The sequence below is a fragment of the Mobula birostris genome, chromosome 14 (genome assembly GCF_030028105.1).
Source record: "Mobula birostris isolate sMobBir1 chromosome 14, sMobBir1.hap1, whole genome shotgun sequence".
In the NCBI taxonomy this organism is placed as follows: Eukaryota; Metazoa; Chordata; class Chondrichthyes; order Myliobatiformes; family Myliobatidae; genus Mobula; species Mobula birostris.
The window spans coordinates 39,971,690-39,985,689 of NC_092383.1; the positions used below are offsets into that span (position 1 = coordinate 39,971,690).

The window sequence follows — 14,000 nt, forward strand, 5'->3', positions numbered from 1 at the left end:
TGTTTTGCAGTGGGGATTTCTAGAAATCAGCAAATTAACAAGATATTTACAACCTATCCTTACCCCAAAATACCCTACATTTGTTAATTTTTTTGTGAGGTGTAGAAGAATTTTTATGGTATAATTCTGCTTGGTAGTTTTCTAGTTCTATGAAAACTAACTTACAATCCACATACAATTATTTTAATTTGCTGTGATGATGAAATTTAGGATATTTTTATGGTCAATATTTTCAAACATCACACGAAGAACAGGGGCATGTTGAAATTTTTTACCTAGTGCTCTATAATGACAAGATGGCGCCAGTGATCATCGGCGACATTCTGTATGCTCCAGAACATCTGGATGGCAAAGATGCATACATCAGGATGCTCTTTATCAACTACCGCTCAACATTCAGTACCAGCATTCCCTCAAAACTAATCAATAAGCTTCAAGACCTGGGCCTCAATACCTTCATGTGTAGTTGGATCCTGGATTTCCTCACTTGCAGGCCCCGGTCAGGTTGGATTCCAACAATCTCCTTCAGCACAGCTCCAATACCATATTCAGGTTTGTTGATGAGACCATCATAGGCTGAATCAAAGGTGGTGACGAATCAGCATATAAGATGGAGATTAAAAATCTAGCTGATTGTTGTCATAACGATAGCCTTTTACTCAATGTCAGCAAGACCAAGGAGCTGATTACTGACTTCAGGGGAAAAGCCAGATGTCTATGAGCCAGTCCTCATTGGAAGATGAGAGTTGGAGGGGGTTTGCAACTTTAAACTCCAAGATACTGTTATTTTGGAAGACCTGTCCTGGTTCCAGTACTTGCGAAGAAATCACAGTAGAGCTTCTTCTTCCTTAGGAGGTTGCAAAGATTCAGCATGACATCTAAAACTTTGGCAAACTTCTATAGATGTGTGGTGGAGAGTATATTGACTGACTGCATCACTGCCTGGTATAGAAATACCAATATCCTTGAACAGAAAACCCTACAAAATGTAGTGGATATGGCCCAGTCCATCATGTGTAAAGCCTTCCCCACCTTTGAGCATGAAACGCTGTTGCAGAAAAGCAGCATCCATCGTCAGGGTCCCCCACCACCCAGGACATGCTCTTTTCTTGCTGCTGCTATCAGGAAGAGAGTGCAAGGGCCTCAGGATTCTCACCACCAGGTTCAGGAACAGTTATTACCCCTCAACCATCAGGCCCTTGAATCGAAGGGGATAACTTCATTCAACTTTACTTCATCATTGAAGTATTTCCACAACCTGTGGTCTCACTTTCAAGGACTTTATCTCATGTTTTCACAATTTATTGATTTTTAAAACTTATTATTATTTATTTTTGTATTTGCAATTTGTTGTATGTGGTGACATATATGTACTTTGATTATAAAGTTTACTTCAAACTTTTACAGTTTAACCTAACTGAAAACCAATACAGTTTACTTTTTAGCTTACTGTCAGAGCTCTTCAGTGTGTGCTTGATGATATTAAATGACAAAGTCCCATGCTGTAGTAACTGCTAAATGTTTATAGGCTGTTTCCTGTGACGTCAACATTGAATAGTATTGCTTTTCTATTAATTGAAAATTTCAAGCCAGTTAGTTTCGGAAGCCCTCAATGCTACTTAGCAGGAATGGAATGATAAAGGACAATAACAAGCACTTATTTTTTTTTAAATCCGCTTTGTTTGTCCTTGGAAGAAGCTGAAGAGATTTTCATCTGCATATACTCCCAGCCACAGATTTGAGTGAAAAACGATAGCTGAAAACATAAAGCAATGCTAAGTCTTGCATGTTCTCGAAAGGAGTTTTTGAATTTTCTGTAAAGAATTGATCTTTCAAGATTGTTCTTGACAACAGTATTTGAAGCATCTGAAGAATTCAACATTTGAATGAGCTAGAAGACTCCTGATTGTTATTGTCATCTGGCTGCTTCACTGATGTTTATGCTGCTTTGTTGGCAGATTATACCAAAGTGGTGGATTTATCTACATTGACTTGATTTACTAGTGGCATAGTAGCTTACATTAAGAAAATTATCATTAACATTTCTGAAGGTATGGTGATTAAGAAATATCTCATCTTTACTAATTTTATAGACATCAACTTCTAGAAATAGAGAGAAACGTGTTCCAACTAAACCAGACGTCAAGGAGAGAAAGGATATTCTGCCATTTGAGAAAATAAAACAGCAAAAAATTCGTGAGCGTCTAATTCGACTGGAGCGCATACGTCGTGCAATAGAATTAAGAAGGTACTTGAAAGTTTACAACTGATTCGAGGGAATTTTAATGTCAAAAGCTTGAATTTGGACTGTATTTATTACACTTATTCAGTTAATTAATTTCTAGTGGCATCAGACATCGCTCGGTGGTTGTCCTCCTTCAGCTAAATTGGAATCCAAGGCCAAATGAGGAGACTTAAGCATAACATTAGCAGCATTTTGACAGGATGTTTATTTGCTTGAAAAAAGTGCTTTGTATGTTCTGAAATCATACAATTTTTCATATTGACATCCAAGCACTGACTGGTGCCTCGTGCCTCTTAATCTTGGTTGGATTTGAACTTGAGTTCACCATACTGTTACAGTGAGAGTTGTACAGCTAGCCCATCATGCCCATACTGACCATTCTACCCATCAACACTAACCCCATTTGTCCTCGATAGGCTTGTAGCCTTATACTATATGCTTTGCTTATTCAGGTAGTTTTCTAGATACCTCTTAATGATTGTATCTGATTTCACCGCCGCCTGTGAGAGAAAGTTCCACAAGTGAAACCTTCTGTTTCTTAAAATAAAACTTAATTCTCAAATCCTCCTATAAACCTCTTCCCTCACATTAAACATCTATCCTTCATGGTAAATCTTCTACACTCTCTTCTTTGCAGCATTCAAACAGGGATGGACACAGTATTCTTAAGAGTGCTCTAACCAATGTTTAAAGTTGCAACAAAACATCTTGACTTTTTTGCCCATTCTTATGAAAGCAGGCAGGCCACATTACTGCCTTTAGCACTCTATTTACTTATTTTTCCTGTTTCATTCCTGTAGAATTAGATAGCATGCCTGCAGGGTTAGTGCTTTGTTCAGGGTGTCAGATGTGGGAATCCTGGGAGACCTCCAGCCTCCCTGATGGCCACATCTGTGCCAGGTGCACCGAGATGCAGCTCCTCAGAGACCGTGTTAGGGATCTGGAGCTGCAGCTTGATGACCTACTGCTTATCAGGGAAAGTGAAGAGGTGATAGATAGGAGCTACAGAGAGGTAGTCATCCCTAGGCTACAGGGGTCAGAAAACTGGGTCACTGTCAAGAGAGGGAAGGGAAATGCCTGGTAGTGGAGAGCACACCTGTGGCTGTCCCCCTCAGCAACAAATATCTTGTTCTAGATGCTGTTGAGGGAGATGACCTGACAGGGGATGCCCATGGTGACAGGGTCTCTGGCACTGAGCCTGGCGCTGTTCTGCAGGAGGGAAGGAAGAAGAGGAATGCGGTAGTCATAGGGGATTCCATTGTCAGGGGAACGGACAGGAGATTCTGTGAGCCTGATAGAGATACCGGCATGGTGTGTTGCCTCCCAGGTGCCAGGGTACTGGATGTCTTGGATCAGGTCCAGAATATTCTGAAGGGGGAGGATGAGCAGCTAGTTGTCTTGGTACATGTTGGTACCAATGACATAGCTAGGACAAAGGAGGAGGTCCTGAAGAGAGATTTCCAGGAGTTAGGAAGGAAGCTGAGAAGCAGGACCTCCAGGGTAGTAATCTCCGGATTGCTACCTGTGCCACGTGCTAGCGAGGGCAAGAATAGTAGGATCAGGCAGATGAATGCGTGGCTGAGAGACTGGTGCAGGGGGCAGGGCTTCAGATTCTTGGATAATTGGGACCTCTTCTGGGGGAAGTATGAACCTGTTCAAAATGAACAGGTTACACCTGAACCCAAAGGGGACCAATATCCTGGCGGGAAAGTTTAATAGAGCTGTTAGGGAGAGTTTAAACTAATTTGGCAGGGGGATAGGAACCGGAATGATAGAGCAGAGGAAGGGGAAAATAGAAATAAATCTAAGATAGTGAGCAGTAAAGATGTCAGGAAAGACAGGCAGGTGATGGGGCAAATTTGTAACCATTGGGATGAGTTGCAGTGAAATCAAAGCAAAAAGTACCAAATACTGGTCTTAAGGTGTTATACTTAAATGCACGCAGCATAAGGACTAAGGTGGATGATCTTGTCATACAGCTACAGATTGGCAGGTATGATATTGTGGCTATCACTGAGACATGGCTAAAGGATGCATGTCTCTGGGAGCTGAATGTCCAAGGATACACGGTGTATCGGAAGGATAGGAAGATAGGCAGAGGGGGAGGCGTGGCTTTATTGGTAAGAAATGATATTAAATCATTAGAAAGAGGTGATGTAGGATCGGAAGGTGCAGAATCTTTGAGTTGAGCTAAGAAATCGCAGGGGTAAAAGGACCTGATGGCAATTATTTATAGGCCTCCAAACAGCTGCAGTGATGTGGACTACAAATTACAACTGGAAATAGAAAAGGCTTGTCAGAAGGGCAGTGTTATGATAATTGTGGGGGATTTTAACATGCGAGTGGATTGGGAAAATGAGGTCGGCACTGGATCTCAAGAGAGAGAATTTGTAGAGGTCTGCAAGATGGCTTTTTAGAACAGCTTGTTGAGCCCACTAAGGGATCGGCTGTACTGGATTGGGTATTGTGTAATGAACCGGAGGTGATTGGAGAGATTGAGGTGAAGGAACCCTTAGGAGGCAGTGATCATAACATGCTTGAGTTCACTGTGACATTTGAAAAAGAGGAGCGGAAATCTGATGTGTCAGTATTTCAGTGGAGTAAAGGAAATTACAGTGGCATGAGAGAGGAACTGGCCAAAGTTGACTAGGAAGGGACACTGGCGGGAAAGACAGCAGAGCAGCAGTGGCTGGAGTTTATGCGAGAAGTGAGGAAGGTGCAAGACAGGTATATTCCAAAAAAGAAGAAATTTTCGAATGGTAAAAGGATGCAACCGTGGTTGACAAGAGAAGTCAAAGCCAAAGTTAAAGCAAAGGAGAGGGCATACAAGGAAGCAAAAATTAGTGGGAAGACAGAGGATTGGGAAGTTTTTAAAAGCTTACAAAATGAAACTAAGAAGGTCATTAAGAGGAAAAAGATTAACTATGAAAGGAAGCTAGCAAATAATATTAAAGAGGATACTAAAAGCTTTTTCAAGTATATAAAGAGTAAAAGACAGGTGAGAGTAGATATAGGACCGATAGAAAATGATGCTGGAGAAATTGTAATGGGAGATAAGGAGATGGCAGAGGAACTGAACGAGTATTTTGTGTCAGTCTTCACTGAGGAAGACATCAGCAGTAAACCGGACGCTCAAGGGTGGCAGGGAAGAGAAGTGTGCGCAGTCACAATTACGACAGAGAAAGTACTCAGGAAGCTGAATAGCCTAAGGGTAGATAAATCTCCCAGACCAGATGGAATGCACCCTCGTGTTCTGAAGGAAGTAGCTGTAGAGATTGCGGAGGCATTAGCAATGATCTTTCAAAAGTCAATAGATTCTGGCATGGTTCCGGGGGACTGGAAGATTGCAAATGTCACTCCACTATTTAAGAAGGGGGCAAGGAAGCAAAAAGGAAATTATAGACCTGTTGGCTTGATGTCTGTGGTTGGGAAGTTGTTGGAGTCGATTGTCAAGGATGAGGTTACAGAGTACCTGGAGGCATATGACAAGATAGGCAGAACTCAGCATGGATTCCTTAAAGGAAAATCCTGCCTGACAAACCTATTACAATTTTTTGAGGAAATTACCAGTAGGCTAGACAAGGGAGATGCAGTGGATGTTGTATATTTTGGATTTTCAGAAGGCCTTTGACAAGGTGCCACACATGAGGCTACTTAACAAGATAAGAGCCTATGGAATTACAGGAAAGTTACGTACGTGGATAGAGCGTTGGCAGATTGGCAGGAAACAGAGAGTAGGAATAAAGGGATCCTATTCTATTTGGCTGCCGGTTACCAGTGGTGTTCCACAGGGGTCCGTGTTGGGGCCGCTTCTTTTTACGTTGTACATCAACAATTTGGATTATGGAATATATGGCTTTGTGGCTAAGTTTGCTGACGATACGAAGATAGGTGGAGGGGCCGGTAGGCAGAGGAAACGGAGAGTCTACAGAGAGACTTAGATAGATTGAAAGAATGGGCAAAGAGGTGGCAAATGAAATACAGTTTTGGAAAGTGTATGGTTATGCACTTTGGCAGAAGAAATAAACGGGCAGACTATTATTTAAGTGGGGAAAGAATTCAAAATTCTGAGATGCAACAGGACTTGGGAGTCCTCGTACAGGATACCCTTAAGGTTAACCTCCAGGTTGAGTCGGTGGTGAAGAAGGCGAATGCAATGTTGGCATTCATTTCTAGAGGAATAGAGTACAGGAGCAGGGATGTGATGTTGAGGCTCTGTAAGGCGCTGTTGAGACCTCACTTGGAGTACTGTGGGCAGTTTTGGTCTCCTTATTTAAGAAAGGATGTGCTGATGTTGGAGAGGGTACAGAGAAGATTCACTACAGTGATTCCGGGAATGAGAGGGTTAACATATGAGGAAAGTTTGTCCGCTGTTTGACTGTATTCCTTGGAGTTTAGAAGAATGAGGGGAGACCTCATAGAAACATTTCGAATGTTGAAAGGCATGGACAGAGTGGATGTGACAAAGTTGTTCCCCATGATGGAGGAGTCTAGTACGAGAGGGCATGACTTAAGGATTGAAGGGCGCCCATTAGAACAGAAAAGCAAAGAAATTTTTTTAGTCAGAGGGTGGTGAATCTATGGAATTCGTTGCCACGGGCAGCAGTGGAGGCCAAGTCGTTGGGTGTATTTGAGGCAGAGATCTGAGTCGCCAGGGCATCAAAGGTTATGGTGAGAAGGCGGGGGAGTGGGACTAAATGGGAGAATGGATCAGCTCATGATAAAATGGCGGAGGAGACTCGATGGACCAAATGGCCGACTTCTGCTCCTTTGTCTTATGGTCCTTACTTGTGTTGTCACTTTGAGGGAGGTATTCCCCAAGTTCTTTCTGTTCATCAGCAATCCTTAAGGCTCTGCTATTTACTGTACAAGCCCTACCCCTATTTAATGTCCCAAAATGCATCATCTCACACCTGATTCCACCTGATCTCTAGAAAATTTTCCTTGCTATCCATAACATCAATTATTGTGTCATTTGAAAATTTACTTATTATTCTTCCATCCTTCACGTCTAAGTGATTATCAAAGATCACAAACAAAAAGAGTGCCCACATTGATCCTGTGGTGCACTACTAGGCACAGACTTCCAATCAGAAAAAAAACCTTCCACTATCACCTTCTGTTTCCTATCACCAAGCCAGTAAGACTGCCTTGGATCCCATGTGTCTTAACCTTCTGGACCAGCCTGCTATATGAGATTTTTCGTATTTTCAAACTTGTTTCAATTTTTGCATCAAAATCTTGTAAGAAGTTGCAGAGGGCCATGTAAGACCATGGCAACAAACCCAAAATAATAATCGGATATCAGGACCTAAGTTGGGAGGCCGTGGACAAGAGCAATACTTAATGACTTTTAGTCTGGATTCCAAAAGAGCGCAAGTTTTAAATTTTCATTTGCACAAGTTAGTAATTACCAAGCCACTTGTTCTGTCTGTATTATTTTTGAACACCGTGTAGACTGCCTTGCTTGAAACAAGTGATCTTTTCTGCCATACCTACTCTGCATTTGTAAAGTATGTGCTTATTGTTAACAAGGCGCCGTGAAATAGCCGAAAGACAGCGTCGTGAGCGGGAACGCATCCGTATGATTCGCGAACGTGAGGAACGTGATCGTTTGCAGAGAGAAAGAGAACGGTTAGAAATTGAGAAACAAAAGCTTGAAAGGGAAAGGATGGAACGGGAGCGACTGGAACGAGAACGCATACGTATAGAACAGGTGAACACATACTCCATTATTTTCTGGTGATATATTTAAATGATTTGCGTAACAATGTGGATGGGTTGATCATTGAGTTTGCAGTCAAGAAAAAAAGTGGCCTTGTGGAAGAAAGTTCTCAAAGGCTACAAGCAGGATAGAGATATATTGGAATATGGGCAGAGAAATGGCTAATGGAGTTTAATCTGGACAATTGTGAGTTGTTGCCTTTTGGGAGGTCAAATCTAATTACTAAATGTCAGGACCCTTTAGAAGCATTGATATGCAGAAGGTTCTTGGTGTACAACTCACGCTTGGGTCACCACTTTCAGTGAACTGTGGTGGAAGGTGGCAACACAGATAGATAGATGTTCCCCTTAAATATTTCACCTTTTGCCCTTGACCTGTGACCTCTTGTAATCTCACCCAACCTCAGTGGGGAAAAAGCCTGCTTGTGTTTACCCTGTCAGGATTCATTGTAACTTTGTGTACTTTTATCAAATCTCCACTAGTTCTCTACGCTCTAGAGAATGAAGTCTTAACCTTTCCAGTCTTTCCCTGTAACTCGGGCCCTCAAGTTCTGGCAACGTCCTTGTAAATTTTCTTTTCACTCTTTTCAATCTTATTGACATCTTTCTCCGGGTGGGTGAGCAGAACTGCACACACTACTCCAAATTAAGCATCATCAATGTTTTATACACTTAAACATAACATCCCAACTCCCGTACTTTAATTTATGAAAGCCAATGTGTCAAAAATTCTCTTTACAATGCTATTTAACTGTGACACTACTTTCAACAAATTATGGATCTATATTTTCAGCTCCCTCTTTTCTACCACACCTCTCTGTGCACTACCACTTATCATGCAAGTCCTACCCTGGTTTGTCCTCACAAAGTGCAACACCTCAAACTTGTCTGCATTAAATTCCAGCTGGTCTAGATCCTGCTGCAAGCTCTGGTTGTCTTTCTTGCTGTCCACTACACTCTTGGTGTTGGTGTCACCCACAAATTTGTTGATCCAGTTTAGTCCTTCATCATCCAGGTCGTTGATATAGATGACAACAACAGACCCAGCACCAATCTCTGTGGCACTCCACTAGTCACATCCCTTCAGACAGAGAAGCAACCACCTACTAGCATTATCGCTTCAAGGGGAAAACCGATATCAAATCTAATTTACTACTCATCCTGAATGCCAAGTGACTGAACTGCCTTGATGATCCTCCCATGTGGAACTTTGTCGGAGGCCTTGCTAAAGTCCATGTAAACAATATCCATTGCCTTGCCTTCAACTTTCTGATAACTTCCTCTAGAAACTCTTAAGATTTGGTAAGACACCGCCTACCATACACAAAGCCATGTTGACTATCCCTAATCAGCCTGTCTATCCAAATGCTTACATATTTGGGCCCTTAGAGTAGCTTCCAATAACCTAACACTACTGATGTCAAGCTCACTGGTCTATAATTTCCCGGCTTATTCTTAGAGCCTCCAATTTTCCAACGCCTCGCACATGGCTAAGGATGTTTTAAATATCTCTGCTAGGGCCCTTACAATTTTTGCACTTGCCTCCATAAGTTCTGAGGGAACATCTTGTTAGGCCCTGGGGATTTATCCACCTTTATTTTCTCCAAGACAGCAAACACTTCCACATCTGTAAACTGTATATGATCCATGATCTCACTGCTGTTTTGCCTCACTTCTATAGACTCTGCATCTGTCTCATGAGTAAATATAGATGTAAATAATCCATTTAAAATCTCCCCTCCCCCCCGCCCCCCAAAATCTCCTTTGGCTCCAAACGTAGAATATTCAAGCTCCTTGCTGTTTCTTCAAAAGCTGTCTTCCCTTTTATTACAAATTTTCTACACTACTAGATTAGGTACACCTCTCTAGTACTGGGTAGGACCACCCGCCACCCCCCCCTCCCACCTTTGCCTCCAGAACAGCTGAATTCTTTGTGGCATGGACTCAACAAGGCTACAGTGATGCTCAGTTGGTTTTAAGGGGTCTAATGTGTGCCAAAAAAACCTTCCCCATACCACTACCAACACCAGCCTGAAGCATTGACACAAGGCAGGATGGATCCATGGATTCATGTGGTTAATGCCAAATCCTGACCCCACCAACTGCGTATCACAGCAGAAATCAAGATTCATCAAACCAGGGAATACTTTACCAATCTTAAACTGTCCAGTTTTGGTCAGCCTAAGTATTTCAAGGTTTGACGTGTTGTGGCTCAGAGATGCTCTTCTGCACACCACTGTTGTAATGTATGGTTATTTCAGTTACTGTTGCCTTCCTGTCAGCTTGAACTAGTCAGGCCATTTTCCATTGACCCTCTCTCCTTAAGGTGTTTTCACCCACAAATTTTTTTTTGTTTTGTTTTTGTACTATTTTCTGTAAGCACTGTTGTGGGTGTAAACCCCAGGAGATCAGCAGTTCCTGAAATACTCAAATCACCCTGTATGGCACCAAGAATCATTCATAGTCAAAGTCACTTAGATCTCATTTCTTCCCCATTTCTTATTCAGTTTGAACAACAACTGAACCTGTTGACCAAGTCTGCATGTTTTTATATGCTACGTTGCTGCCACATAATTGATTGATTAGATGTTTGCATTAATAAGCAATTGTGCTTAATAAAATGGGCACTGAGTGCAAATGAGCATGGATTTTGTTTTAAACTTTTGTGCTTTCTTCTTTACCACTTGTTAAAATAGTAGGCCATGCTGGGATTTTCTTAAGCAAAGTCAGACGAGTTTCAGCATAAGAGGATGTGTGTACTGTCCTTCCCCTTTTACTCAGGCACAAATGCAACATACAACTCTTCAGGTCTAATTTAATTTGAAATGTATTGAGTTTATCAGCCTTGAGTTGGTTGCTAATTTCTGAGATTTCTTCCTGGGTGCTATATGAGTTAAGGCTGTGCTTATCAAAGGTACTGTATTTCAGTGAGAAACAAGGCTTGGTTTCAAATTGACACATTGCAATTGAATCTAACTTCATGGATTTTTAGATCAAGTTCCAGATTATGATATTGGGTCTATCACAACTGAGAACTGTTAGTTTCAAATGATAAAGTAAATCTCTGATAATCTATCAACTTTTTATTTCTTTTACCCGTTACACAGTTTATTAAGTTATCCAGTAAATATATTTTGTTTAACAGGTGTGAGAAATGTACAAGCACACCAGACCCCCCCCCCCCCACCCCCACTCTGATTGCAAACCTCTCTACATTCCTAACCTTGGGTTCTGGACCCCAATTCTGGCTTCACACTCTGGTGCACCAGTTCCAGTTGCACACCCGACTTGCCCTGGGGCTCTGGGCTCACACTCCAGACTGATCCAGCTGCAGGACCATCAAGATTTTCAAACAATGATTGTTTAATTATCAGAGTTTTACGAAATCTAAGCTGGTGGATAGGATTTCAATTTCCTCCATGGTTCTCAGTTTATTTAATTTTCTCCATCCTTTTCATATCTGTGGGCTCATACATGCCTGTCTTTTAAAATCCCTGAATTTATTAACTTTACCAGTGGTGGTCATACATTCAGCTATCAAGTCCCTACACTTTGAAATTCCTTATGAACAACCACTAGCACTGATGTTAAGGTAAAACTATCTATTGGGTCAATTATTTGCTTAGTTGCCCTAATCTTTTGATTGGTTCTTTATCAAATTTTGTTTATGATGCATTGGGCCCTTCTTCAGTATTGAAGGTGCTGTGTTTTCCCTTTCCTCTCTCACACCCCTTTTCCCTGCTTGCTCATCATGAAGGTAAACTTATTTATCATCAGTATTCACTGTTCCCTTTATGGGCATAACTTCTTGTAATGACTTTTTCATTCATCCTCTTATTGCAGTGCACCTGTGCCCAAGTGCCTTTTCAGTATTTACAATTTGTGTATTAGTTTGATTATTGTTGACTTGCAAAATCTGAGCACAGTACGATAATGACTGAAATTGTTTTGTTTTTTTTTAATTCTCAAATACCTTAAGGGCATAATTTCATCCTGTGTGTGTTAGTGAGAATTTTCCGAGCTGCTTCAGTAGTATTGAACCTCTTGTGGGACGAGAGCTTTTCATTCCATAAAGGTGTCTCCCCTTTATTTATGTCACTATATGTATCAGTAGTTTCAAGGGTGGAGAATAGTGTGTTGACAGGACAGTAAATAATTATGGTTCAGGAAAACAAGTGAAACTTTTGCTTATTTAGGAACGTCGTAAGGAAATAGAACGCATTGCTCGGGAACGTGAAGAACTCCGTAGGCAACACGAGCAACTTCGGTTTGAACAAGAAAGAAGGAACTCTTTAAAGAGGCCTCATGATGTAGACAATAGGTATGTTTTAATGTGACAGAATTATTGGATAAACTTTCCGATACTCATTGGCTGTATGAAAAGTTCTGCTTCAATAACAGCATGAATTTGATTACTTACTCTGTAGTTTGATGAATAAACTTTTGCTGATTTTGATTTATAAATGTTATACCTGTAGGCTTTATTATCCTTTTTACAATGTTGTTAGGGTTGCAGAAATAATACTGTAGATACATACAATGTTTTACTTTGCCCTTACTCTGTGATTTCATTCTGAAACCTTGATATTATCTGTCTTGTAAAATCACTTAGTCTCGTATTGTGGTATGAAGCTTCATTCATTTAAATCTGAATCATTTTGTATTCTTTTTAGTTCCTCTCCATTATGTGTATGGTTAATTAAATGATACTATAAGACATAGGAGCAAATTAGGCCATCAAGTCTGCTCTGCTGTTCCATCTCTCTCAACCCTATTCACCTGTCTTCTCCCTGTAACTAATCAAGAACTATCAACCTCCACTTTAAATATACCCAGTAACTTGCCCTCAGCCATCTATGACAATGAATTCCATAGATCTCCATTCATGAATGAATGTTATGCTTGATTATTGTTTTTGGAAAAGAAAAGTTTATTCTTGACATGTTTTAAAGCTGGTTAAATCTCTCAATGTCATGTAATCTAGGCGTGATGAACCCTATTGGAATGATCATAAAAGGAGAGCCATAGACAATGATGTCCGTTTTGGTCACAATTCAGAATACGGTCGTCAAGAGCCAAACCGTTACAATGATTTTGACCATAGGATGCCGTCTGCATTTGAGAGGTGAGTGCTGCCTTTCTATCTGGTTTTTGACCATACCAGATGAAACCTGATGTTGCTATGTATTGATTTGAAAAATACTTCTTTTCAAAAAGGGGTGGAGACAGAAAGCAAGAAACTCCAAACCAGTTGGTTTAACTTCTCTTGTTGGAAAAATGTTAGAAGCTGTTCTCAAAAATTATAGCAGGCCATTTGGGTTAATTGAAGGTTGTCATAAAAAGAGTGATGTTGCAAGTTCTATGAAAAGGTAACAAGTCCTCTGTGGAGGGCTCATGATTAGATTTCCAGAAGGCATTTGGTGAGGTGCTACATCGAAAATTATTAGGGAAAATAAGGCTTCTGGTGCAGGAAGCAACTTATTGGTGACAATAGATCAATTCGTAAGAAACTGCAGATAGGCAGAAATGGATCTTGTGATGTAACTTCTGATAGGCATGAATGTTGCAACCTACTCATCAGTTTGTAGCTTCGATGAAGTCACTTGAAGACTGTTTTTTCATTTTGCTGATGACATAATGATAGAAGGAAAGGTAGGCTGCAGAGGACAACAGAGGTTCCAGTATTGATCTTGCAAATGTGAAATAATGCATTTTAGCCTTTCGATATAAAATATTTTATCTTGTCTGGTCATTTCTCTACATCCATCCTCCTCCCTCCCCAGGCACTGTCCCATGCACCTACAAAAAGTATCATACCTTTTCCTACAACTCCCTCTTATTTGAGATATAAGCTGCCCTTCCAGGTGAAGCAGGCATTACATGTGAGTCCTGCAGTGTTGCTTATTGCATTCATTGCTCACTACAGCCTCTATGTCAGTGAGACTAGACTCAGGTGGGGAGAGTACTTCACTGAGCATCTTCACTTCATCTGCCGTGCCAGTCAAGATCTCCAATGGTCAGCTATTCTGCT

The 14,000-nt window shown here is 41.0% G+C and overlaps 1 protein-coding gene across 2 annotated transcripts in view; it reads left to right on the forward strand.

Annotated features, from left to right (window-relative positions):
* The window catches only part of sltm (SAFB-like, transcription modulator), an 83,912-nt gene that overhangs the window by 58,465 nt on the left and 11,447 nt on the right, over window positions 1-14,000 (forward strand). For both annotated transcript variants that reach the window (XM_072278421.1, XM_072278422.1), the window contains exons 14-17: window positions 2,094-2,248; window positions 7,781-7,961; window positions 12,166-12,290; window positions 12,954-13,094. In XM_072278421.1, coding sequence (XP_072134522.1) covers window positions 2,094-2,248; window positions 7,781-7,961; window positions 12,166-12,290; window positions 12,954-13,094 — 602 coding nt within the window. The remainder of the gene's footprint in view (window positions 1-2,093; window positions 2,249-7,780; window positions 7,962-12,165; window positions 12,291-12,953; window positions 13,095-14,000) is intronic.